Below are 27,977 nucleotides of genomic sequence, written 5' to 3' on the forward strand. Positions count from 1 at the left end.
ACCAATACAGCAATGTAAAAATACTCCATTGCAAGTAAAGGTCCTGCATGAAAAATCCTACTTAAGTAAAAGTACATAAGTATTATCAGCTTGATGTAGTTAAGTAAAGTACTCGTTTCATCCCTCTGACTGATATTATATATGACATCATTAGATTATTAATACTGAAGCATCAGTGTGTAAGCAGCATGTTACTGTTGTAGCTGCTGGAGGTGGAGCTAGTTTCGACTACTTTATACAGTCAGCTAGTTTAGTCTAGTGGTTCCCAACCTAGGGATCTGACCCCTCCAAAGGGTCACCAGATATATCTGAGGGGTCGTGAGATGATTAATGGGAGAGAAAAGAAGAAAAAACAATGTTCTGATACACAAATCTGTTTTCAGTTTTTGGACTTTTTCTCTAATCTTTGAATTTTGGTGAAATATTGGATCATTTGAACATTTATTGAAATGAAATCATGTGAGAAGTTTAGAGGGAAAAGTCACAATTTGGTGGAGCTGTGAACAACTCATAGACATCTGAAATGTGACCCCAACTACACACTGCTTTTTGTAAGACGTCAAAAGCCAAAAAGGTTGGAAACCATCATCGTTTTATCTTTAACAATGTGTTGTATTTTAAAAGCTTATATTATCCATTGTGTCAAATCTTCATATGAAAATTAACTAAATCTGTCTAATAAATGTAGTGGAGTAGAAAGTACAATATTTCCCTCTGAAATGTAGTAGAGTGGAAGTATAAAGTAGCATCAAATGGAAATACTCAAGTTAAGTACAAGTACCTCAAAACTCTACTTAAGTACAGTACTTGAGAAAATGTATTTAGTTATTATCCACTGGTTATGGTGTTGAATTGCTACTTTTAATGCAACATTTCCAAATGAAAACTGTCTTCTCTTAGCATCAATTTAGTATACTTACTGCCCTCTTGAGGCCATTTTTGTGAACGCAACGTGATGACGTTTCACCTGCGACGCAGCTCGCAACAGCCATGCGCGAGTTACAGATTGTTGTGGTCGTATGTTGCGTGCATGGCCGTATGTGTGTGATAAGTTAGTGAATACTGAGTAGTTGACCGCAGTGAACTCTATATCTGCTCAAGTTTGAGTTTACAAACAGACCGAGCAGCGGAGTGGGCGGCGGCGGACCAGCGTGCTGAGCAGACCGGATCCTTTTCCTCCTTCTCGCCTGACGCTGCTGTGAGCGTGACAGCAGAGGGGGACTGCCATGTAGAAGCCAGGCAGAAGAATGAGCAGTCAGCACACTCCAACAGATGGGACAGACGACTACGCAGTCCAGCAGGAAAATGAACTAGAGGCTCTGGCATCTATCTTTGGAGATGATTTCCAGGATCTCAGGAATAAGGATCCGTGGAAGGTAGCTGGGTGTTTTGTTAGCAGAGTGAGCTAATGATGGGTAACGGTAAAAGTTATCACTAATATTACCTGGAATAAGCCGAAGTGATCACCCCAACCAAATCGAGGAATGATCTGCTCTTTTCAGGTTAAAAGGCCTCCAGAGGTGCACCTCTGCCTGCGACCCAACGGGCTGAGCAATGGTCAGGAGTGCTACGCCACTGTGGACTTGCAGGTCAAATGCCCACCCACATACCCGGACGTGTGAGTACTTACCTGTGTTGTCACTGCATCTCTCAAGCATGAAGATAATAATAGTAAACTTTATTTATACAACAGTTTTCAAAACGAAGTTACAAAGTGCTTCACATGGTTAACACATTTAAAGGCCCCCTCCACTCGAAAATATCTTTTTCTTCTTGTTCCTTCAGTTGGATGTTTGAGCTTCACAGTGCAGAATGATGTTTGTGCAGAGTTTGACACTGAAAGACTGTTTTCACATTCATCTGCTGAAAGTGGAAAGTTCCTCTGTGCTCATTAAAAATCAGATTTTAAGGGGCGGACCTACCATGAATGTATTAAGAGAACTAGATACAGTGTTGTTTGGCGGGGCCAGTTCATTCCTATGAAAGTTGCTCAGTGTTGCAGGAAGCCAAAAAAGTTATTCCTCCGGGTATAAAATTACCTGGATCTTACACACAGCTTCTGCATGATCTTCTGTGTTGTGGGGCCCATCGAGCAAGCACACTAGTTTCCTTTAATCCTGCCTCCCAAATGCATGCGCACCAGAGACTTCTGCTGGCCAAGCTGGCTAACTTCTGGTTTAGCCCTCCACTAACTTGAATTGGGATAAAATAATTCAATCATGCGGCTCTTCTAGACTTTCCAACTGTTATCGAACTGAATGGACCAAATTCTGATAGTGAAATGAGTCATTTTTCGCAGGTTGTGATGCTCAGAAAAATGTATCCACTGTTTTACAGCCGTTCATTTTCCCATGATTGTGTGCAGGAAAAATGCTTTTTAGGCCCCTGTTGGACCCAGAAGTTGTAATTACACGGTTTGGCCACAATGTCAAATTGGCTTCAAAGCCTGGTGCGCTTCCTGGGGGCCTGGGGCCAATGAAAGTGATTTGTGACATCACAAGTAGTTTGGAGCCAATCCTGGTCCAGTATTCAATTTACACAACTGTGATGTGGACACTTGAAGCCTCCATTGCACAAACACTGAGAATGGACTTTACAGTGAAGGAGGAGACACCTTATGTGAAGTAGTAAACTTTTAAAATGAAAGATATTTGCATATTCATAGACTCTGTATTGTTCCAAAAAGAGTCTTTTTATATTTTTTAATACATGTCTGGAGGTGATCTTTAAGTAAGTTAACAGTAGTAATAAAATAAATAAGACATGCTGGAAATAAAACAGTGTGGTAACAATTAAATAAAAGCCTTTCTATGAATGAGAATCTATGAATATGAAATCATTCACAGTTATAGTTTCCAAACAGAGTTCACACTCACACCAGAAACATAAAACCCCATTTTTAAAAAAAAAACAACAACAACAAAACCCTTGTATATGTAAAACAGAGTTGTCTTGTGACATAAGACTTCAAAAGAATCTTTCAATAAAGTGTAATCTAATATAATAATCTAACCTAATCTACTAATTGGCAAAACCCATAAAAATGTCATGAGAAAAAGGAAAAGGTGATAAATATTTCAGACAGTCAAGTGTCTTAGAGTTGGGCTACTTTTCTGGTTGTGATTGAAATAAGTCTGTAGCAAGAATAATTAACAACTGTCTGAAAGTACTGAAAGCTGGCATTGAATGTCTGGTCAGCCTCATAATGTTGTTTTCTTTCAAATCAGAATTTTTCCAACATTAGATTATTTTATGCAGGCAAAGTTCTTGTACAAATGATCCTACTTTAATGGGTCCCAACTGCCCCAAACCTCCACCTGTCTCACTGTCAGTTAGCTGCATTTCCACTCTGTACCACCAAGCTCAGTAAGAACTCCATATCATATTACTCATATTACAAACATTGGTTCATTTTCAAGATTTTAGAGATTTGACTGAATTGTTCCCAAAACAGTTTGTTTCCAAACTTTGGATCTAATATACAACCAGTAGCACATTTTGTACAACTTGCAGAAACACATTGTATACACTAGTACAGCTTTAAGAAAATGAGTCAAGAGTGCACAAAAGCTCTGTCACACAACTAAATGAATACTGAGATTTTTCAATTAAATGATTTTATAATCTGTTTACAGCCTGAAAACGGTACATTCTGAATTATCCGCATGAGCCCACATGATTAGAAAATCACTGGAAAGATGTTTTGGCTTTTTAGGGCCCTAGGGACACTGCCCCACGTGCCTGATGGTAATCCAGGCACAATCAGTACAGAGATCCAGTGTGGAGCTCTAAATGTCACCTCAGTGTTTATTCGTGCTTGGTAACCTAATATCTTTGGGCACTGACAGGCCTCCAGAGCTGGAGCTGAAGAATGCCAAAGGTCTCTCAAACGAAAACCTCCAGAACCTTCGGAATGAACTCACCAAGCTGGCAGAGGTGCGGTGTGGAGAGGTGAGGGTGGACACACACACACACACATGCAAAGAAACACACACAACATTTTACACAGACTTCTGTTAACTTGCGCACATGCCCCTCCACCTAGGTGATGATTTACGAGCTAGCAGACCATATCCAGGGCTTCTTGAGTGAGCACAACAAGCCTCCGTCACGCTCTTTCCATGAGGAGATGCTGAAGAACCAGCGGAAACAACAGGAGAAACGAGACCTGGAGGAGCAGCAGAGGATGGACCAACGGCGCAAGCAGGAAGAGGAGATGGTTAGAAAGAGAGACAAAAAGCCATTCATTGGATTATCAGGGGCTGTTGTGTGGTTATGTAATTGTGATTTGGCAGGGCCTTCCACAATGAACAAATAACTTTCAATTTCCTCTTGTGGGAGCAATAAAGTATCTTATCATCTAATTATTGAGTAATGGATTTATATATAGTCAAGTCACCAGAAATTCTACAATTTAGTTTATCAAATCTCAAACAAAAATACAGATTAAAATACTTTTGTTACAAAGTGCTTTTTTCTCAAAGAACTAAGAGAGAGAGAAATGACTTATCTACTCGCCTAAATTTGTAAATACTGAGGATATGACAAATCATGTACCCTGTTCATTTTTCCTCAAATAACTGAACTACTGACGGCAGTTGTAGAAGAAAAAGATGACAGATATTTTCATCCTTGTAGGAAAAAGAAATCATGGCTGAAATCCAAAGAAGAGAGGAGGAGAAACGAGAGGAAAAGAGAAAAAAGGAAATCGCCAAACAGGTGCTTGAGCCACACTATTTCTACTCACCTCCATACAAAAGCAGTAAAACTTGCATAATGTATATTATATATACCATGCAGAAAAAAATGGTGTTGTAATGTACCTTTTGTGTGATGCTAATATTTGCAGGAGCGACTCGAGAGTATGGAGCAACCAATCTGTTCTAGCTCCGTGTTAGGAAAGAGCCCACCCAGCCCGGGTGTAGCTACACCTGAACCAACAGAAGCCAAGAAGGGAGTTGGTAACCGCCGTCGGACTACCTCGAATACACGCCACAGGTACACAACGCACTGTTTCACTAACAGTAAGATGCGTCTCATGTGAAAGAGATGAAGTAATAATGCTTACAGTGTTATTTCTTTCACCAGACGAGACACGGTTAATGAAGACAATCAACGCTCACAAGAGATTCTTCACTTCAGCAGCAGCACTTTTGGAGAACTTGTTGTCCACAGAGGGAAAAGCTTAGGTGAGAATTTCTTGAGACAATGCTTGTTGGGTCCTAACTGGGCCTTAGTAAGCTGCATGTACATTTTTTGTCTGTGTTCATGATTCTGACAGGTGTAAGCGAGAAGCTCAGCCGCAATGTTTATTATGGATTTGAGGCAAACTCAGGAGAATTTGCTGTGATCTATGAGTGGTCGCTGCACTGGAACAAGAAGATGGGCAAGTTCTTCACCAGCCAGGAGAAAGGAAAGATTGAGAACTGTAAAAAGCAGGCAAGTAGAGAAGGAAGCAATTATTATTATTATTATTATAAAGACTTTATTTATTTATCTTAAAGAGCAGTAAATTCTGATTTCATACTTATGAAAGCCATGTCCAATATTCTTGGTTAAAAGTACTTCTTGCAATTGAATTCCTGTGTAGATCCATGGGGCAGAAAATGAGTTCAACTCCCTTTTGCGACTGGAGCACCCAAACTTGGTGCACTACACGGCACTGAGCTCCAGTGAGAAGGAGGACTGCCTTGTGGTTAACTTGCTGGTGGAACATGTGGCCGGGATCAATTTGAACCAAAGCCTAATCAGCCACACTGCTGTCCCTTTGGATAAACTCTGCCATTACACGGCGCAGCTTCTGGCTGTTCTTGACTACCTTCACTCCAACTCCGTGGTCCACAAACAGCTGAGTGCCTCCAGCGTGCTGGTGGACTCCGAGGGGAACATTTGTCTGACTGATTACAGCTTGTCAAAGAGATTTGCTGATATCTGCAAAGAAGACATTTTTGAGCAGGCCCACGTGCGTTTCTCTGAGGATACTCTGATGCCAACCAAAACGGGCAAAAAAGGGGACGTTTGGAACCTGGGGCTGATGCTGCTGGCTCTCAGTCAGGGCAATGAGGTGAAGGAGTATCCAGTGACGGTGCCAACAAGCCTGCCTGCTGACTTCCAGGACTTTCTCCACAAGTATGTATGGATTTATATGCCACAAGCTACTTACAGGACCATACCAATGTTTTCACACATATCACTACAAATCATGTATACTTTAACAATGATCATTTTCCTAAAATATGGAGTGTTTTAGATGTTTGTTTTACGGAATGTTTCTGGTATTCTGGCATTGGTTTCTTTTAATTTCACTACATTCTAAAAAATAGATTTTTTAAGATTTGACGTGGACATCACTGCTGCTTGACAAAGTTATGTTGTTACATAGTAATGTAAGTGTATGTGCAGATGTGAAGTTCATTGAAAAACAGGAAACTCAAGTGAATTTCATATATCTCCAAACAGATTTTTATACTGTACAGAAATGAATGAAAACCATTGACTGCCTGGAAAGAAAAAAAACACATTCAAAACTCTAGAACACTATGCCTTGGAAAGTGGTTGGCAGTAATGTCAAGTCAAGTCAATTTTATTTATTTATTGCCAAATCACAACAGAAGTTATCGCAGGGCACTTTTCACATACAGGAGGTCTAGACCGTACTCTTTAATTTACAGAGACCCAACATTCCCCCATGAGCAAGCACTTTGCAACAGCAGCAAGGAAAAACTTCATTTAGCGGGAAGAGACTTTGAACAGAACTGGGCTCTCGGTGAACAGCCATCTGTCTTGACCAGGTTGAGAGAGGGGGAAGAGGGGAGAGAGATACAGAGAAGCACAGCAACAACAATAATAACAATAACAACAATAATAATAATAGAAATATGACTAATATTAGAGGTAGCAGTGGGCAAAAATGAGTAATGATAGCAGCAGTGGTGGGCGTCAAGCTGGGCAGCAGTCGGTCTGCAGCTGAAATTCTCCTGCGAGATGAGAAATATCAAAACTACGGGGAGGATGTTAGTAACATGTATTAATGGTACATGAATGTGTACAGATGGAGAGGGGGAAGAGGAGAGAGGAGCTCAGTGCATCATGGGAAGGCCCCCAGCAGTCTAGGCCTATAGTAGCATAACTAGATGTTGGTTCAAGGCCCGCCTGGGCCGGCCCTAACTGTAAGCTTTATCAAAAAGGAACATTTTTAGTCCACTCTTAAACTTAGAGAGGGTGTCTGCCTCCCGGACCCAAACTGGAAGATGGTTCCACAGGAGAGGAGCCTGATAGCTGAAGGCTCTGCCTCCCATTCTACTTTTAGAGACACTAGGAACCACAAGTAAGCCTGCATTCTGGGAGCACAGTGTTCTAATTGGGTAATATGGTTCTCTGAGCTCTTCAAGATATGATGGTGCCTGATCATATATAGGTGAGGAGAAGGATTTTAAATTCTATTCTGATTTTCACAGGGAGCCAGTGCAGGGAAGCTAAAAAGAAATATCATCTCTTTTTCTATTTTTTGTCAGTACATGTGCAGCAGCATTCTGGAACAGCTGGAGAGTCTTTAGAGACTTGTTGGGGCAGCCTGATAAGGAATTGCAATAATCCAGTGTAGAAGTAGCAAATGGGTGGACTAGCATCTTTTTGAGACAGGATTTGCCTGATTTTTGCAATGTTACGTAGATAAAAAAAGCAATCCTTGAAATTTATTTTATGTGGGAGTTGAAGGACATATCCTGATCAAAGGTAACTCCCACATTCCTTACGGTGGTGCTGGAGGCCAGGGTAATTCCATCTAGAGTAGCTATATCATTAGATGATGTGTTTCTAAGGTGTTTAGGGCCAAGCACAATAACTTCAGTTTTGTCTGAGTTTAGTAGCAGAAGATTGCAGGTCATCCAGGTCTTTATGTCCTTAGTTTGGTTAACCGATTGGTTCATCTGGCTGCATCAATAAATATAATTGGGTGTTGTCTGCATAACAGTGAAAATATGGAGTGTTTCCTAATAATATTACCTAAAGGAAGCATATGTAAGGTGAATACTGTTGGTCCAAGCACAGAACCTCGTGGAACTCCATGTCTAACTTTTGTGTGCATGGAGGATTCATCGTTAACATGTACAAACTGAAATTGATCTGATAAATAGGACTTAAACCATAGACTGTATGTAGATAAAAATAATGGATGTAGCCATCGTGACGTTACCTATTGGTTTGTGGATTTATATTTTGAAGCCTCATGTTTGGCATATTTGGATGAGAGAGTGGAGCTAACCCTAATGCTAGCTGCTAGCATGGTTAGCATGGTGCATTTGCAGTCTATGGTCAATTGTGATAATGCTAATGCTAAATTGTGCTAGTGAAAAACAGGCTTAAAACCATTAAAACAAAATGTACTTACTGGAAAAACTGAACATTTGACTCCATAGAGGGTCATTTAGTACAACCAAATGCTGAACAAGACTTTTTTAGGAGACCAAAATGTAACTATTAACTTTCATGAACTTAAAACACACTGAAATAGCGGCGACCTGAGCTACACTTGTACTCTGTGAATCTGGTGTTCCGCCATGTTTACGTTACCTAACCAATGTTGTTGCCATGGTAGCAACTTGTCAATCACAATGTGGCCAAGCCCTAAAGCATACCCTGCTTTATCGTCAAATTTAAATTAAATGGGACCATAATTTACAAAATGAACATCATGCTGTATTGAAGAAGACTTGAAACTAGCGATTGAGAACATAAACTCATTGTGAAACTTTATTGAGGTAATAAATCAAGTGAGAAGTAGGGTCATTTCCCCATAGACTTCTATACAATTGGACTTCTTTTTGCAGCCAGTGTAGTCACCCCCCTGATGACCAGGCAGGTTTAAGGCACTTGTGCATTGGCTTCCCTTTTCAGACCCGGAACTACCTGCTGACTCAAACCAGCTTAATGCAGTTCCTTTAATGCCAATTAAATGTTCTAGTCTCTGTAATAGGATGTGATGATCAGTTGTGTCGAATGCAGCACAAAGATCTAGCAAGACAAGTACAGAGAGAAGTCCTTTGTCTGATGCAGTTAGGAGGTCATTTGTAACCTTCACCAGTGCTGTCTCTGTGCTGTGATGCGCTCTAAATCCTGACTGGAAATCCTCAAATGAACTATTGTTATGTAGAAATTCACACAACTGATTGGCGACTGCTTTCTCAAGGATCTTAGAGAGAAAGGGAAGGTTAGATATAGGTCTATAGTTGGCTAAAAGGCCTGAATTAGGCTTTTTAAGAAGAGGTTTAATTACAGCTACTTTAAAGGACTCTGATACATAGCCTGTTACTAAAGACAGATTGATCATATTCAATAAAGAAGTGCTAACTAATGTTAAGCATATGTGCTTTGTAGTAAATTGGCTAAACATGCAAAAACACTGGTGGTTCCTTTAGGACATGTAGACAGTTTTAAATGATTTGGCAGTGCAGTAAATGTGGTTGTCAGATTAAGTTGTTAATATACATGAACTCCATTCTAACAAAGATTTCCAACTAACTACATTGGTGGGTAAATATCGATTATTCAGACCTTTTCTTTGCTCTCTATAAGTCTGCTTTTTGTTGTCAGCAGACCACTAGCACAATGTCGATTTACACAATAGACTAGATTGTTCTAGCTCATTGTCAGAGATTAATCTACAGTGGAACCATCTGTTGTGTGTTTTGTGTTGTAGGTGTGTATGCCTGAATGATGTTGAACGCTGGACAACACAGCAGCTCTTGGACCACCCCTTCCTCAAGCCTCCATCACCTAAAAACCTGCCACAGTACCCAGATGCCAGCCCAGAAGGTGATACACACCTACATACAGTATACCATATATAAATGAAGGTGGACAAAATATTAGAAACACCTTTGAAAATCCAGCACAGCAAAACCACTGATAGATCCCCTCCAGACATGTTTTAAGATGTATATAAAATACTCTACTTTCAATAATAATTTGTGTCTGATATGGTTATTACACAAAAAAGTTAAACTATCTTAAATTATCTCTAAAATGACATCTGTTCCTTTTCCCACATTAAAAAATCCAGAATCTAGAAATATGCAAATAATGTTCATTTCGGAGGTTTAACTGGTGGAGACGAGATGTCTCCTACTTCACTGTAAAGTTTGTTCTCAGAGTTTGTGCAATGGAGGCTTCAAGTTTCCACATCACACTTCTGTAAGTAACATATTGGACCAGAATTGGCTTCCAGACTATTTGTGATGTCACAAATCATGCTCGTAGGCCTACGCCGCTTAAAATCGGATTTTTAGGGAGCACAGAGAAAATTTCCACTATCAGCAGATGAATGTGAAAACAGTCTTCTAGTATCAAACTCTGTACATACATCATTCTGCACAGAGAAGCTCAAACATCCAACTGTAGGAACAAGAAGAAAAACACATTTTTGAGTGGAGGGGGACTTAAAGTATTCTACATATCCTATAATTGAGTCATCAAACTAAGATGTGAGGTAGAGGTTTCTACAAAAACATCTTTCTATTAATCATTTGATGTTCAAAATGTCAAAAAAAAAATATATATATTTCACAGTTTCTCGGAGTCCAAGGTGATGTCTTTAAATTGCTTATTAAGCCCAAACAACTGTCCAAAATCTGAAGATATTCAATTAACAGTCATATAAAGGGCCATATATACAATTACAGTGAAGGAGTTGATACCACCCCCAAATCTGTAATGTCATATTGTTCTACAAAGCAGTGAGAACACACAGAGAAAATAGATAAATGAGAGAGATCTTATGAGATGTTCCAGGTAAAAATCCCCTCTAAGCCAGTCCACAGTAGCGTCTCATACTTTTTGTCCTCTCTCAGATCTTGCTGAGGATTTTGCATCTTCGGTCATCCCAAGAAGCCACATCCTAAGTGCTCCGTTCAGCTCCGGGGTGCAGAGACAGTTCTCTCGCTACTTAGATGAGTTTGAGGAACTCCAGCTTCTGGGGAAAGGAGCCTTTGGTGCTGTGATTAAGGTATGCATTGTATTTGTGTTTTTTTTTTAACACATAGAAATCACAACCTAGCTCCTTGTGGTTCTATGTCTCTTCCACGATTCCCTCTCTTTCATCTCCAGGTTCAGAACAAACTAGATGGTTGCTACTATGCTGTGAAGCGCATCCAGGTCAACCCAGCCAGTAAGCAGTTCAGACGGATCAAAGGCGAGGTGACACTGCTCTCGCGCCTCAACCATGAGAATATCGTGCGCTACTATAACGCGTGGATCGAGCGCAATGAGATCTCCTCTGCAGGGGTGCTTAGCAATACAGACAGCTCAGAGACTCAAAGCACAGCCGACAAGCCGCCTCGGGGCAGAGATCCTCCTCAGCGCCTCAACGAACTGGGCCTCCTCGACAACGTGGAGGCCATGGCGCCGCCTCCGGCCCTGTCTAGCTCAGTGGAATGGTCCACCTCCATTGAGAGGTCCTCCAGCGCCAAGTGTAGTGGACACCAATCAAGTGATGATGAGGACGATGATGAGGATGATGATGATGATGAAGAAGATGTGTTTGGTGCCTCTTTTCTGTAAGTCTTTTTTTAATGTGCAGTAACTCAAGTAAGACTGCACAAACTCTTGATACGTGACACTTTTTTTTGTCATTCAGGCCATCAGATAGTGACTCGAGGAGTGACATCATCTTTGACAATGGCGATGAAAGCATAGAAGAGATGTCACAGGTTTGAATATTTCTGCTTCATTATTTGTCCAATTGTTTGTTAGTGTCTGGCTCAGTGTATCAAATGACTTGTGTGTCTTTCCGCAGGTTGAGCCTATCAAAAGGCCGGTGACGGACACAACGGAGAGCACAGACTCAGAACGACCAATCCTCATAGCACATTACTTGTACATACAAGTAAGCTTCATCTTCATCTCAATCCCCCATTTGTACCACTAGAGGTCACTGCCTTTCGTCTAACACATTTACTGTTCCTGACAGATGGAATACTGTGAAAAGAGCACTTTAAGAGACACAATAGACCATGGCCTGCATCAGGACCAGAATCGATTATGGAGGCTCTTCAGGGAAATCCTAGACGGCCTTGCTTACATCCACGAGCAGGTGTTTATCTGTCTGTTTATGTATTTCAGTTTCCACCCTCCTTTAAAAAAAAAACAAAAAACCCATCTGTTACTGAAATATCCCAGAACAGCAAGGATCACCAGTTTTAGCCATGTTTTATTCATGCTTCAATTTCTATTGCTTTTTGTATAGCATAGCAGTAACATTAATGGGAATGAGGCCATGTTTTCAATCACCCATAACTGAGCAGATGCCTCCTCTCCTTTAGGGGATGATTCACAGGGACTTGAAGCCTGTCAACATTTTCCTCGACTCGCAGGACCATGTGAAGATTGGAGACTTTGGCTTGGCTACAGACCATCCTGCTAATGTGGTATGCATTACTGTCAGCAAGCAGTTAACTGCTTCACCCTGCTGGCAGGCTGCTTGTGGTGTGGTGTTAATGTAAAGGATTTTATGTGAAGTATTGAAACTGCGTAGCTGTGTCTTATTTCTTTGCTTAATAGTTGTTCAACTGTAGCTTTTGCAGCTACATAAAGATGTATGAAGCCAGTAATCAAGATATTATGAATCTGTGAACAAACTGTTCTCAGGCTGCAGGTAAATTTGAAGTGGAGGAGAGCGTCCCTGGAGCGATTCCCAAACTGGACCCAACAGGTGCAGAGAGTTAAAATATATTCACACTGTGTAACTCTGTTTTTTCTAATATTTATGCACCTCCCTGACACGTTGTGTTCTTTTCCATCCCTGTTAATGCCAGGTAACATGACGGGCATGGTTGGTACTGCCCTCTATGTCAGTCCAGAAGTTCAAGGAAATACCAAAGCCTCCTACAACCAAGTAAGATTTCAGTTTTTTTCTACTCTGCCTCACTTGATATCCATAGAGTTATCTGGCCAAATATTATTAAACCTTGTGCAGTTGACTCTGTGTGACTTTTGTTTGAAGTTTGAATTCTTGGGTGAGTTTTTTTAGTGCCTCATATTCATCGTTCTCCTTTGTCTGTCCTCAGAAAGTTGACCTGTTTAGTCTGGGCATCATCCTGTTTGAGATGTCCTACCGGCCGATGACCACCGGGTCCGAGCGCATCTCTGTCCTAGGCCAGCTACGTGTGGTATGTCCATGTTCAGGACTGGGAATAAACGTGTTAAGTAGTTTTGGTTGTGAGGGGCTTTAAAACTAGTTTGTTACTTACCTCATTTCACACTACAGGAGCCCATCTGCTTCCCTGAGGACTTTACTGCGTATGAGCAAGGAACACAGGTAAGGACGTAGCATTTGCTGTCAACGTTCTTCCTTCTTGTCATAAATCCACAATCTAACAATAAAAAACCTGATGATTGTCTTTTCTTTGTGTCTGTAACTCATTTCAGAGGAAGGTGATAGAGTGGCTGCTGATTCATGACCCTGCCCTGCGGCCCACTGCCCAGGAGCTGCTGAAGAGTGAACTGCTGCCTCCACCCCAGATGGAGGAGTCAGAGCTGCACGAGGTGCTGCAGCACACCATGGCCAATATCAACGGCAAGGCTTACCGCACCATGGTGGGCCAGCTGTTTGCTCAGAACACTACACCGGTCATAGATTTCACCTACGACATAGACCTACACAAGGTAGGGCTTCTGCTTGCTTGCTTCTGCTATACTTGTATACTATATCAGACCCAAAACCAGAAGCCATGGTCAGGTGATTGTCCTTTAAAATGTAGGGTTACACTTGAATTTGACTGGAATTTAATTTATTAAATGTGCTTTTGATGTTACAAACACAGGTGAGAGCCCGCCACAGCAATATCTTCTTCATTTGTTCTGATGAGAAAAGTATGGTGCACCCCAAGAACATGAGAGCACAAGAAAAATAAATGAATTCTTGTTAAAGCGCAAACTCAACATGTTTTGTGAGGCTCAGTAATCTCAATTCTGTCGTCGATTGGGTACCAATCTTAGAAAATCATTCTCCTCTCTACCTTTAGATGTCACTGCAGACATATAATTGGCGGCACCAACCCCTCTGTTTCTTATGGGCTACTTCACTCATCTGGTCTATGCAGAGAAGTAGAAGGCCTGAGAGTGCTTAACCGGTGTCTCCTGATCCCTAACAGAGGTTGTTTGTTTGGTCTCCCTCCAGGGCAGCTTCAGCTTCAGCAGTGCCAAATTGCAGCAGCATGTGTATGAAACAATCACCAGGATCTTCAAGAAGCATGGTGAGTACACTACGCTTGTTTATTGCGTGTGCACGTGACTCTTCACTGCATCCCACTTGGTCTTCTGACACGCCGCAAGACCGTTTTAAGGGACCCCAACATCTGCTTCAGTGAGCGGCTGCTAAACAATAAGTTCACTGTTGGGGAGGCACAGACTCAGTGCAGGTGCTTGTGTTATTTTTGTACACACTGCTGATGATATCCAGCTGTACTTATTTGGTTATACTCAGTTTGTATCTGCTCACATGCATCAGTTCTTTCAGGGTGAGGGTTATGTTATCTTATGCAGATGTTATACATGATGTTTGTCATCAGGTGCGGTGCGATTCCAGACGCCGCTGCTCCTTCCCAGAAACAGGAAGCTGTATGAGGGCAGCGAGCCGGCCTGCTTCATGGATCACAGCGGAATGCTGGTTACACTGCCCTTTGACCTTCGCGTGAGCACAGCACACGCACACACATAACACATATGGGTGTGCATGTCCGCACTTGCACACCAACACTAATTATACAACTATTTGCATCAGCACACGCAAACACACACATAGTGTGAGGCTGCAATCAGCAGCCGCCTTAAGATCCTGCTACCTCAGGAAACCCTGAGGACTAAATGGTTGTTTCTACACTGTGATTGATTACAGGCTGGTATGCACTGACTTCACTGTCATTATACAAGTGCACCCAATGTCTCAACTCTCTCTTCACTTTAGATGGCGTTCGCAAGATTTGTGGCTCGCAGTAATATAACACATCTGAAGAGGTAAAGTTGAAAGATTTAACACATCTTTACACCAGTAATCCTTTGTAAATTATACACCAGTAATAATAATGATCATTGTAAGTACAAAATGGTTTTTCAAATTACCTTTCTGTGTGTTTTTCTTTTTACTTAAAAGACTTTTTCCATATGTAGGCTCAGTCATGAACTCGGTGATGAGCCACAGGGTTCCATCATTGTCTTCATGTTAGAGAAAGTTAAACAAGGAGTTCTCCTCGTTATGCAGGCTAGTCAAATTAGCTACAGTACTCATCACCTCTGTGCTGTTTTGACTATCTTGAACATAAACACTGTGAAGTAAATTTGCTACAGTTGTGTGAGTGTATTTAGGACCGTTTAGTACATACCAAGACCATCATGGTATGTACAGTCCTTTTTCTGAACCAGCAGAAAGATAAATTTTCTGTATCTCTTGAGAAAACTGACATTCATATTGACAATAAACACACACGAGCATTCCTGCTTGTACTCTCAAAGACGAGCGTGTTTATGTTTCTCTTCATCTTTCCTAAGGTACAGCATCGAGCGCGTGTTTCGACCCAGGAAACTGGATCGCGCGCACCCAAGGGAGCTTCTGGAGTGCGCCTTTGACATCATCACACCCGTCACCAACAGTCTGCTCCCGGATGCTGAGACCATTTACACCATCTCTGAAATAGTCCAGGAATTCCCGGCACTTCAGGTTACACACATAAACTGCCTGTATTTTAAATAATCCACTCAAGTGACACATTCAGTCCGAACAGTGTGTTGACTGGCCGGAGGCCTCATTGTCCTTTTATTTTCCTCGGGATGCCGTCTTCACAACCTGTACTGATGTTGTTTTTCCCCTTTTACTTCCCACTCACATTCCTGACATACCAAAGTATGTGTAAGCCTGACAGATTTACATGGTATTTATTATTTACATAGTAAATCTGTTTTGTGCAGCTCTGTCCACTTCCTGTCCTCCCTCCCGGTACAGTCCATTTCCTGTCCACACATCCCAGTGCTGCGTCAGTCTCCAGTCGCAGCTCTCCTTGCATGTCACATGAACCCAGTCAACTTAGGGTTTGGCCTGTGCCTGATCCCTCATAGATCCTGTTTCTGATCCTCTCCACCACCCAGCTCTTTGTGTGAAAGCTTTTAAGAATATGTGAGTCAGACAGAATGAGAGGGCAGCCGGACACAACAGTCATTATTCACTGAGGCACTCATTGTACAGTAGTGCTCTTGCTTTTGACTGTAATTGCAGCCCAGAGGGTTAAAGGTGTGTTTGCGTGTTTTTTTTTTTGCGACCACAGGAAAGGAACTATAACATTTACCTGAACCACACCAGCTTGTTGAAGGCCATCCTGCTCCACAGCGGAGTCCCTGAGGACAAACTGAGCCAGGCCTCAAACATACTGTGCGACGCCATGGTCAGTGCAGGTCACATGTGCATCACAGATGTTATCCACATTGCGTGTCTGTTGCTGGTATATCCTGGTATGAATATATACAGAAGATTTATTCCCAAATATAGCAGAGATAACATTTGTATGGCCTTTTCTGGCTCTGTATTCTCCCCAGAGTGAAAAGCTGACCAAACGTGAGGTGGAGGCAAAGTTCTGCAATTTTTCACTGTCAACCAACAGTGTAAGTGTCCACTGGATGTATGAACCTTCTGTAAAAATAATCAGTCTTGCAGCAGCAGCAGCACACTTGTACTCGCTCGTAAACATGAAGATCTCTCCTCTTTTGCATCCAGTTGCAGACATTATATAAGTACATAGAACAGAAAGGGGATCTGCAGGACTTGGCGCCACTGCTGACATCACTCACCAAACAGAAGACCGCCGTCACACAGCTGGCCAAGCAGGGTCTCAAGGACCTGGAGGAGCTGACGATGCTGTTGCGCAGACTAGGAGTGAAACTGCAGGTGATTTGGATTCTCTAGAGCAATGATGATGTAGAGCTGTCAACATTTCCTTGTAAAATGAAAGGTAAAAGTGGAGCATCTGTGCATGTTTTCCCCCTTTTTAATACAGATGTATCCTCTTTTTAGGTGGTGGTCAACTTAGGTTTAGTGTACAAGGTGCAGCACCACTCCGGGGTCATCTTTCAGTTTGTGGCCTTCATCAGGAAGCGCAAACGAACCGTACCCGATATCGTGGCCGCTGGAGGACGCTACGATCACTTGGTGGGTTTTACTGTAGAGCTTCATCCCTCTCATTCCACATATAAAAACCAATAAATAAACTGGTTGAAGTCATGAACAAAATCTACAGCCGTTACTTTAAAAATGTGGGCACAAGATTTTCTTCCACATATGCTAGTATGTGAACCACATTTTTTCCATCCCAAATCCCCAGCGCTCCTGTCTGTATTTCATTAATTCCATATGATGCATGGCTGGTGATGCAGTCTACATGGTACCTTTATGTAGTTTGTTCTCTGTGTTGCTAGATCTTGGATTTTCGAGGGCCAGCTTCCACAGTGCCAGTCCCCTCTGCAGTTGGGGCCAGTGTGGCTCTGGACAAAGTCTGTGCTGCCATGGCCAGCATGGAGGAGCCAGTGAGATACACACACACACACACACACACACACACACACTGGGATCTGACATTCCTAATTATTGTAATGAAGGAGCAGCAGACAGACTTTCATATTTAATGATGCCTTATTACAGTAGTCGGCCGCCACACAGCCACTTTTAGAAACATGTTAATAACTATGATCACTGTGACTCTTGATGCTATGCAGTTATTTTTGGAGGTGCATTATTTCCTATATTTTAGATTCATAATGCAAAATGATGTGCCCAGAACACTTCATGTAAATCTAAATACAGACAGAAGCCTTGAAATTATACATTAGGGGATTATTTAGTACAAGGTAAAAATGTATTTGCATCTCCTATTGTTTGACTAATGTTTTTTTCACATTGTCGCTTGGCAGAAATAGTCTGATCATCTCTGCTCTTTCTATCAGCCACCAGTGAGCTCCTGTGATGTGCTGGTGGTCCCAGTGGGGCATTCATCAATGTCCAGGGCCATCACTGTCGTCCAGAAGCTGTGGAGCAATGGCGTCTCAGCAGACATTGCTTATGATGTCTCACAGGTCAGCAGCCTGCCTGATAGAGTTGCATTTATACCTGAATGTTTTTACTGTGGCCGGGGTTTAAGGATCACTTTTGAAATCTCAGAAACCAGTGGCTTGATCTAAAGGGAACATATCATGCTTTTTGTGTTTTTCTGTTATTTTTATACAGTTATGATGTCAGACTTCTATGTTAAACATGATCAAAGTAAAATGCTTCTTGAAAGTCAAAAGCTCAGGCTTCAGTTTGATCTGAATGCTCCATTTGCAAAGTTACCTCTACTTCCTCTTTGTGATGACATCAGATTGGTTGCACATGCCCACAAATGACCTGCCGTTCTATAGCCTGTGTCGCTATGTTGTTAACGTTGTCCACTCCCATATTTCGGATCAGATTCCAGCTCGAACATGTATGGATGCATTTGAGAAGTTTCCATTTCGAGTAAAGAAAGAGAAAAAGAAGTGAAATGCTACTTCTACTGTTTGTTTACATAGCCTGAGGAACCATGAGAGACAAACGGCCTGTTTCAGACAGAGGCTGAGCCAGAATAAGATAAATAAGGAGTTTTGAACTGTGAATCATGCAAAGATATTCCAGTAAAACCCCAGAATACAAATATGAAACTGGAAATGTGTATAATATGTCACCTTTAAATTGGGTTTTCAGTTGTGATCTGGCAGTTGAAACAGAACATTAACTGTTGAAATTGGTTTTCAGTGGAAATTTCAGATTATACACATATGATCATACACACCTGCATGTTATAAATGACTGTCATGGCTTTTTTTTTTTATATGTATGAAGTTCATCATGAGAACCAAGTATGCCACAAAGGCTTGAAAGCATCTCATAAGTTTTTAATATTTTTGTCCAAGAACATAAATGGTGCTACATTTGTGGGTAACTAGGTCTTTATTTATATTCAATCTTGATTTTACCAGGCAGTTACACTGATTAAAAAAAACCTTCAAAGCCAAGAAAGCATCATTGCAAATGTAAAAAAAATGCATAACAAGTACTCAGAAGAGTTAAGACCCAAGCCTAAATATATCTTAGCTAAAGGAAGCAGAGTCCACTCCTCAGTAAGTCACTCCCTTTCTGTTGCTTCCGGACCTAAGATAGGAAGAAATCTGAGAACAACACTGCACATGTAGAAGTTTAAGCAGGCCGATGAATTTATTTGAGTTTGTGTTCATCCACTGATCCGTTTTGGACTTCAACCCTCATGTTGTTGTGCGTCTAAACTCTCCACCACATTTGTTTGTAGATCCTTAAATAGACAAAGTGAATCAGCAATTGTGTAAAATGGGTGATTTCCTGTACTTCATGTCTTGTTGTAACCTCATCCGTCCTACAGAGGGCAACAACTGACTTACGTTCCTCCCCCACCCGTTTGGAAAATGCCCCTTATCTGTCAGTTACAGACTTATCATAACAGGATCAGAAATAGTAAACATCCCAGAGAATGAGCTGCGCTTTGTGGTTGCTTATGAGAGAGGTTTACTCGACATATAGAGACAATACAATAGAGTCAATAGAGTCATCTGTTACACATGTTTCCAGTGGTTTTTTGATAAGCTCTTGTTAGAGAAAACTGTACTGTGATTGGACAACATCCAAGCTGAGACCTGTCCCCTCACAGTGAAGTTATTTATCTTCTGGTCCAAAACTCCTGATGTCATGCCTCTGTCACATTCTTCATGTTTATGTGACAAACCCATCTCAGCCCTGTGTTTGTGTTTTGGTGTAAACGCCCTCCCTGGCACAGCACTGTATCCACATTTTAATGCTCCTCGTGTTTTGTTTTTTTCTCTTTTATTGTTTATAACCTATTGTTATGTTTTAATGGTCTTCATTGTCTTTTGTACTAGCAGAGGAAATAGGTAATTGGCCATCTTTATTTCCCCTTAGAAGCAATTAGGAAAGTTTGGGTTTGGCTGGAAACAAGTGGAATACATTCCAAATTGTCAAGTGTGTTTGTGTGTGTTTTTGTTGATTATGTATGCGTGCCGATGCTCTGACAAGTGGCGAGATGCTGAGAAACACCTTATTCAGATCTTCTCACCCTTCGCTCTCCGTCACTAGACTTTTGTTAACACCTTTCACATGCTGGCCTCTTAACAGTCTAAATCTGCAGCTTTAATTCATCCTCAGAAGGAGACAGTTCCACTCTTTAAGCTTTTATTAGCCAAATATGGCAAACCCCTTCCACATGCGAAGGCATATGGCCCAGAGTTGCCCATCTGCCTCCAGGCGATTGCTTACCTTTGACTTGATTTGTTCTGTCAATGAGAAAGTTGCGAAAGAAGAGGAAGTTTGCATGATGGCGAGACAAAGTGACATACATACACACGCTTGCGGTACACTTAAGGGTTTGTTTGTTTGCAACAGTGTTAGCTCAATGAAACTAAATTGGGTTGACACACACACATATGCATATATACACGCTATCATGGTTGAATGCAGTACCTGAATACACATAGGTTTCAGTCATAAGTGCCGGCATAGCGCACACTCTTCTCGTTCCAAGCAAAACTCCACTTAAACTGACTGACTGACTGCTGCTGCAGAGGAATTCTTGCGGTCACGAATCTAGTGTTGCCTCAGAATGAGCCACATAGTTTCAGCAACCACATCAGTCACAGTGTGAACTGGGTAACTGTAACGTTTTAATTACGAAATTCCTGTAATGTTGTCAAATTTGGCTAGTGATTCTTTTAGTAAGTAATTGATATAAACATCCTGAAACCCCACCGCTGAAATCTGTGGAAAGTTCACCATCAATCCAGTGCAACAGAGACCTAGCAGTCAGCGGTTCATGTGTGTCGCATGTTCTGAAAATGAGTGTTTGTAGTTGTAGTCATTTTTTTAATGGATGCCTAGTTCAACTTACTTAAACTACCACTCAAAGTGTATCTGAGTAATTTAGCTTTTTGTCATTCCAGTCTCAGGAGACGTTATTGGACCACTGCAGGTTGGCCGGCATCACCTGCATGGCCTTGGTATCTGACAAGGAGGGCAACTATGTGAAGGTAACCCAGCCTTACAGTGCAGCAAAGCAAAGTATTGTGCAGAATATATCTGAAATCCAATTTACATACACTTGGCCTAGACCATATTTTACAACAAATAACACTGGGGAGTAGCAATGGAGATCACAGCGTGTTCCAAACTGTTTTGATTAGAAGGAATTATGGGAAGGTTTTATATAGCAGCACATGTTTAAGTCATTCTCTGACTTTCAGGTTAAATCCTTTGAGAAGGATAGACAGTCCGAGAAACGGATTCCAGAGACGGACTTGGTGGACCACATCATTCAGAAATGTCGGACCAAATTTGAGGAAAGAAACATCAGGTAAAGAAATTTTGGTTTAATGTGCCTCTCAGATGTCCGTTAACGATGTGAAGTGGTTGTTATTACAAAGTTATCCTTGTGCCCCTGCAGGGAAATATCTGAAACCATGTCTCTTCAGAACCCCAAAGGATCACTGCTCAACACCACAGGTACTGTGTTCAGTCCAGTCTGATGACCTATGTACAGTGTATACTGTCTGTTTGTAAGTCTCACCGCAGCATTAAACAGTCGCACCTCTGTTTTCATACAGTTGTGCTTTGACTCCACCAAGGCGTATGCAGTAAAACTGTTCAATTATGAGACATAATCTTGTGATAGAATCTGCAAAGTGTGACTGATCCTAGTGTTACATGGCATTTAACCGATTTGTTATCCAGAGTGACGTACAATTAGTGCAACAGAATAATCATCTCAAGTGTTAAATTTCACACCACTTCTGGCACACACACACAGAGGGAGCCAACAAACCGCTCTAATTAAACTGAATGACAGTTCAGCGAGGGCACTTTTCACCGTCATCTCATGGGAATGTGCAAGTGTCACTTTGAGGTGTGATATGCTGTCGGACATTGGAAATGTAAAAAAGGCTCGTGGATAAAATGTGGAAATGGTCCTTTTGTGTCTGCAGGCTCATCAGAGCAGCATGGGAGCAGCGGCACCATAAACATGAATGTGAATGTCATCAGCATGGAAAAGGTTTCTGCCAGCGCAAGACGACGCTATGAGACCCAGGTCAGTTTATGACACAGACAGTATACACACATGCACACACAAATTGTAGAAAAAATTCTATCAATAAAAATTGTCTGTCTATTCAGGGTCAGTATTACAGGACTTAGAAATTGATGGTGACATCCTGCAGTTCTATGATAAACCGTGTTCACGCATTCGTAAGTCAAACAGGGTCACACCCAAGTCAATACCAGGTCTTAGCCCTTTTTAAACTGTTGACCCAAACCAAAAGCAAACATGTTTCTTTCCCCCAGTGATTGTTTGCTGAAGTCGTCTCTACGTCACTGTCTTCTCTTGTAAATGCCTGTAACTGTACAACAGGCTACTGGTCTGCTTATAAAACAATTGCATGTGGAGATTTTTTTTTTCTTCATTTTGATCATGGCAACAATTATTATTTTCTTCCAATCCTTTTCTTTATTTCTTTCACTCACTCTCTCTCTCTCTCTCTCTCTCTCACACACTCTCTCTCTCTCTCTCTCTCTCTCTCTCTCTCTCTCTCTCTCTCTCTCACACTCTCTCTCTCTCTCTCTCTCTCTCTCTCTCTCTCTCTCTCTCTCTCTCTCTCTCTCTCTCTCTCTCTCCCCCTCTCTCTCTCTCTCTCTCTCTCTCTCTCTCTCTTTCAGATCCAAACCAGATTACAGAATCTCGGCAGCAATTTGCAGAACAAGAGCAATGACATCGAGGTTCTGGCGGTAAGTAATTTGTTTGTTTACCCCTTCATCCCTCCTCCCAGATCTCACTCCCCCCTTTTTCGCTCTCCCACCTTATCGCTTGAATTCATGTGTGAAATCGCGGAGCTAGTAAAGGCCTTCTGATAGCTAAAACAGCAAACATCACAGGGAGCAACCCTTTTATAGTGATTTGCCTTGTGCTAAAATCCCCTGCTGGAGGTACGATGGCTGTGAATCCATTCCAGCCGCTACAGAACAATGAACACTAAACAGAAGGCAGCCAGCATGTCATTTCAGGGGATGTAAATGGCTTCCATATTGAGTTTATTTTTGGTTACGTTGTAGATTTATGGCCAGATATTCTCAAAGTAAATCACCCCTGCTTGTCCTATTTACCATGTCGCTGCATATTCCAAATACATTTGTCATTCCTGTTGGGGTCTGGATTGTATCAGCATCGCCAGAGTGAATACGACTTATTGAAACATAACATGCATAATCACCTTGATTCCGGTAAGCAGTTTTACAGGCCTGTAAGTCTTCGTCGTTGCATGTCAGCAGCCTTCTTGTCTATCAGTCAGACTACAGCTACTCATTTTCCAATGATAAACCCAGGAGGCCATTAGCTCCTTCCTGTGAAAGGGACATGGAGTGCTTTCAAGCCTGGTGAAAGTGGAATTCTTGGTAATTTTTCTGATGTTAAGAATTGGCTGGATTACCTTGTGTAAAAAATTATGTAACCTGTTGGACAGCAAGTGGAACAGTACATTTGATGATACTTTTTAGCTAGGTTATGACTGCTGTATTTTACAGCACAAAATGTGTAATACAGTACGTTATGAACAGTTTGTGAAGAATTTTTCTTGTCAGATCAAGGCCCCATTGTGTTTTTGTGTAACCCTGCTTTGTTTTTTTTTTATCCCCGCAGGTGGACCTGCAGAAGGAAACACTGATCAACTTCCTAACTCTGGAGGTTGGTTCCTTACTGGCTTTATCAAGAACATTGTAGAGTTAATAAGAGGCTACATCCTAGTGAAGGGCGCAAGGGAGGGAGGAGTGGAAAGAACGGCCAATAGAGGTCAATATCCCAGACAGGAAGAGGGGATCCCGTCTCCTTCCTCACAGTCCTGTCTGATGAGGCGTGGAGTGAGGGAACACCCCTGCTTTTTTCCACAGCCAGCGAGACTTGCTACAAGATTCTAACTTACACTCCTTTAATAGGGCTCACACATACAGAAAGGCACGCACTAACGTTAACAAAACGCATACTTAAGAGGTGTTAATATTCACATTCCAAACTCCTGAGCGAAACTCGGCTCATAAAAACCCTTGTTCCCGAGAGCTGAGGTTTAAAAAAAAAAAAGAAAAAGTTTAATTGTATTGTGTTAAGAAATATGACGAGGGAAGAAAAATGCTCTTAACACCACTGTTATATAAGCAAAAGCCTCCACTACATAATTGAACGGGCCACCTATACAGCCAGCCCCTTGCAGCACATGTGTCAAAGAAAACACACTTAGTATATAAAACGCATGACAATACTCAGTGTGTAAGCCAGGCGAGCAGGAAAGGCCTGTTTTAAATATGGCAAATTACCCCGAGTCACACAAGGAACAAAGGAAATCTATAAACCCAGTGTAGCTTTTAAACGTCACTGCCCCGCTACACTTGACATGCAAAAATATACTCTTTAGTCTGAAGATGAAAAACCCCATTCATTCTTCCAAAAGGCCTTCTACTTTTTAATTCTGAAGAAAATAACAAGAAAACAGGCTCCACAATTTCTGACATGATAAAACTAAACTGTACCAGGCTTTGTTTGAAGTCCAGTACAGTATGTGGTCTATGTATTTATAACATTTTGTCACATCGCCTTGACTCTTCTCCCATCCTCTTGCTTTAACTTGCTCTTTATCTCTCTCCCCAGTTTGATTGTGAGGAGCAGTTCAACAGCAGTGTGAAGACTCTGCTGTCTCGTCTCCCCAAGCAACGCTACCTGAAGTCCATCTGCGATGAGATCCACCATTACAAAATTGCAAAAAGGTGCATTGGGGTGTGTGATTGGGGGCTTTTCCACATGTTTCTGTAGCCCTAAACTGTTGAGTTTCTTTTGTTGTTGTTATCAAAGCAAAAAAAAATGTTTCATGCCAAGCCCAGCTAGCTATCATATATTGTTAATAGTCTAACAAAACTAAGGGTTGACAGCTGTGCTACAAGCTCTTTGAGACTGTATTTAGGCACAGTGGTGCTTTGAGCTGAATTCTAACATCAGCATGCTAACATGCTCACAGTGACAATGCTAACATGCTGCTGTTAAGCAGGTATAATGTTTATCGTGCCCATCATCTTAGTTTAGTGTGTTAGCTTGCTAACATTAGCAAATTACCACTAAATGTTAAGCACAGCTGAGGCAGTCACTAGTTTGGTGACTAACCTAAATTATTGGACAAATATAATAATATAATTTTGACTAGATGGTGGGCTTAGATGAAAAGTCTGAGGATCACCAAATTAATTACAATTAATTCTTAGGGGGGGCATGAATGTCTGAACCACAATCCATCCAATAGTTGTGGAGACATCCTCATGGTGGCACTAGAGGAAAAGTCAGGGAATCACCAAAGTCGATTACTATTAATCGTCTTCAAACCCTGAATGTCTGTTGGTAGATGCTGAGATATTTCACTGGATACGAGAAAACTTTGATGGTCTCATGGTGGCGCTGGTGGAAGAGTCAGGAGACTTTACAAAGTTACATCCTCTGGACACCATGGATATCTGTCCCAATAGCTGTCAAGACATTTCACTAAAAACTCAAAATGCCAACTTTATGATGACGCTTCAGTGAATAGTCAGTGGATCACCAGCAATTCCCTGGGAACCATGAATATGTACAAAATTTCATGGAAATCCATCTCTGGGTCTTTCAGACCAGAGTGGACCGGCTGATACTGCCATCTCTAAAGCCATGCCAACAGTGTGCCTAAAAACTGCAGTCAAATTTACTAAATAAACGTTTACAAGTGTCATTAATGACATGTTGAGTGCACTGGCAAAAATGTCAAGATGTAGTTTGTTGCTATGGTGATGATACAGTAGTATTTTTAACAATCAGAATTTTTAGTCAATTAGACCCGATGAATCATCCTGTCAATCAGCTGTCACAGTAAACAGTCTGATCACACCACTCTTCTCTCTACTCTATTGGATTTTATGAAAGAAAGAAACTATTCAAATAAATAATACTTGAATTTTACAATTGAAAAGATTTTAGGGATGTAGCAAAGATCTAAAAAAGTGGAAATCCAAAAGTGTATATCCGTGTCACTTCTAAAACAGTCAAAATTCTTTAGTTTTAAAAGACTCTTTTCACATGCACAGCTTTGTCTTTAGTGTCAACATGTTTTTTATTGAACTTTTCCCCCTCAAAAGTAAAAAAACAACAGGAACTTGATACAGTACAGACATTTTCCGAACAAACAGTTGTAGACGCCTCATCTCAGCAGGAGCACTTGTGGAAGATGAGCCCCCCACGGCTTCACCTCTCTGCTCACTCCCACATGTTTCCATCCACTATTGACTAGTAATTTTTATTAAAAATGAAACCTGAGGCAAAGAGTGGAATACAATTAAGACCACTTAAATAACGGCAAAGAAGGCAGACTTCCTTTTACGGGCAGCTGCCACCCCAAAGCTTCCACCAAGCCCACACACTCCAGGTGTAACAGTGACAGTCAGTCCTTCAAAGGGAGCTATTAGACGGATAACTACTGCCTTGGAGAACATCAAATCCTCAGCTGATCCCATTTCCTGAGGTGAAATCTGGAGAAGGATTTGCCTTGTTTGGTCTTCTGATGTCTGGCTCTTAACACCCCAGTTGATTGACACTGAGACTGCAGCGCATGGGGCGGGTTAACTTCATCCATTACTGAGGTTGTGGATGAAGTGGTTATTATTCCCAAACTCCCCAGCAGAACATTTTTTCAAAGCCCAGGCTAAATCCTCCTGTTGTGACGCTAGTGAATACCCGTAGAGATCAGCTCTGTCAGGGATTCAGTGGATTTTCTCTTTCATGAATGAGATCGTAACAAAAAAAGAAAAAGAAAAAAATCAAAGCCACTCTTTCTGGCTTCCCGTCTGCCTCACCAGAGCAGTTGGTTTTAATTTCCTGTCTCTGCTGTGTGTTTGATTTGCCATTTAGGGGAAAAAGTCTTAACTGATAAATGAGCCTCACAGAGGCAACAATGAAAGTATTCAGGGGGTGTTTTTATGTTTGTTTTGTTGTTTTCATTGAATGTGAGGCACAAGCAGCTGAGGCCAGATGAGTGGGCTCATGCAGCAGTCAACTTGCTGCAGCACAACCATAAACTAAACTTTTCCCAAGGGCTTTGCAGTCGCTGAGCTTTGCTTTCAGCCAAAACTTTCATTTTGGCTGAGTTTAAATCTCTGGTATTTCAACAGGGCCTCTTAATCTAGAGAAATGTAAGATTTTGGAAACCCTCTCGGCTGAATTTCATTGTCCTGATTTTGATATGTCCTATTTGGATGTCCTCCATAACATTTTTTTGTTTTTAATATTCTTTGAAATCATATAATTGACAAATGTTGTCCTCTTACAGGGTGGCTGTGGTGGTCTTATACAGCTACAAGGACGACTACTACAAGATCCTTCTATGAAAACCAAGGTGTTCCACGGACCTTGGAAATATCCCGTTTTGCTTCAGGCTCAGTAAACTCTCAGATACTGTTTCCAGCCTGGACTTCTGCCTGAAGATTGACAGATTCATACCGTTTTTTGTTTAGAATGTGAACCCCAAAGACACAAGTCTTTTTCTTTACCATGTTTAATGGTAACTCAGCTCTTTTACCCAAACTCCATCATTTCCAGTGTTTTGTGGTCCCCCCTCAACAAAAGTAGGTTTGTTGGACTTCATTGCCTTAATAGAACTGTAGAATTTGAGAGAGAAAGGGCTTTTTATTGATAACTATGTGTCATAAATACAATAATGTTACATTTCTAACTATCAATGGGACAGAAAGTAGGAATAAATCACTTTTTCCCCACATGCTGTGATGTGTTTTAAGTGTAAATGTGAACCCCCCCCCCATCCGAGGACCCTGATGATTA

The 27,977-nt window shown here is 41.4% G+C and overlaps 1 protein-coding gene across 1 annotated transcript; it reads left to right on the forward strand.

Moving 5' to 3' along the window:
• Positions 1–968: 968 nt before the first annotated feature.
• On the forward strand, positions 969–27,913 carry eif2ak4 (eukaryotic translation initiation factor 2 alpha kinase 4). The gene is made up of 39 exons (XM_067614961.1): positions 969–1,376; positions 1,503–1,618; positions 3,849–3,951; positions 4,046–4,219; positions 4,639–4,719; positions 4,850–4,998; positions 5,089–5,189; positions 5,282–5,439; positions 5,591–6,129; positions 9,698–9,813; positions 10,848–11,002; positions 11,104–11,552; positions 11,633–11,705; positions 11,792–11,881; positions 11,966–12,088; positions 12,318–12,422; positions 12,643–12,706; positions 12,810–12,889; positions 13,062–13,163; positions 13,262–13,312; positions 13,423–13,659; positions 14,174–14,249; positions 14,565–14,686; positions 14,960–15,009; positions 15,541–15,709; positions 16,311–16,427; positions 16,579–16,644; positions 16,757–16,927; positions 17,054–17,188; positions 17,455–17,562; positions 17,980–18,108; positions 21,034–21,120; positions 21,334–21,443; positions 21,534–21,592; positions 22,072–22,175; positions 22,802–22,870; positions 23,778–23,822; positions 24,777–24,892; positions 27,469–27,913. The coding sequence occupies exons 1-39, from the start codon at positions 1,248–1,250 to the stop codon at positions 27,524–27,526; spliced, it is 4,986 nt and encodes a 1,661-aa protein (XP_067471062.1). The 5' UTR covers positions 969–1,247; the 3' UTR covers positions 27,527–27,913.
• Positions 27,914–27,977: the final 64 nt, after the last annotated feature.

The sequence above is a fragment of the Thunnus thynnus genome, chromosome 16 (genome assembly GCF_963924715.1).
Source record: "Thunnus thynnus chromosome 16, fThuThy2.1, whole genome shotgun sequence".
Taxonomy (NCBI): domain Eukaryota; kingdom Metazoa; phylum Chordata; class Actinopteri; order Scombriformes; family Scombridae; genus Thunnus; species Thunnus thynnus.

Excerpts from the sequence above, each read along its gene's own strand:
- eif2ak4 (XM_067614961.1), top strand. The coding sequence starts at position 1,248 with ATGAGCAGTCAGCACACTCCAACAGATGGGACAGACGACTACGCAGTC. Across the intron at positions 3,952-4,045 it reads CAGAGGTGCGGTGTGGAGAG|GTGATGATTTACGAGCTAGC; the intron begins GTGAGGGTGGAC and ends CCCTCCACCTAG. Across the intron at positions 16,645-16,756 it reads TTTCACTGTCAACCAACAGT|TTGCAGACATTATATAAGTA; the intron begins GTAAGTGTCCAC and ends TTTTGCATCCAG.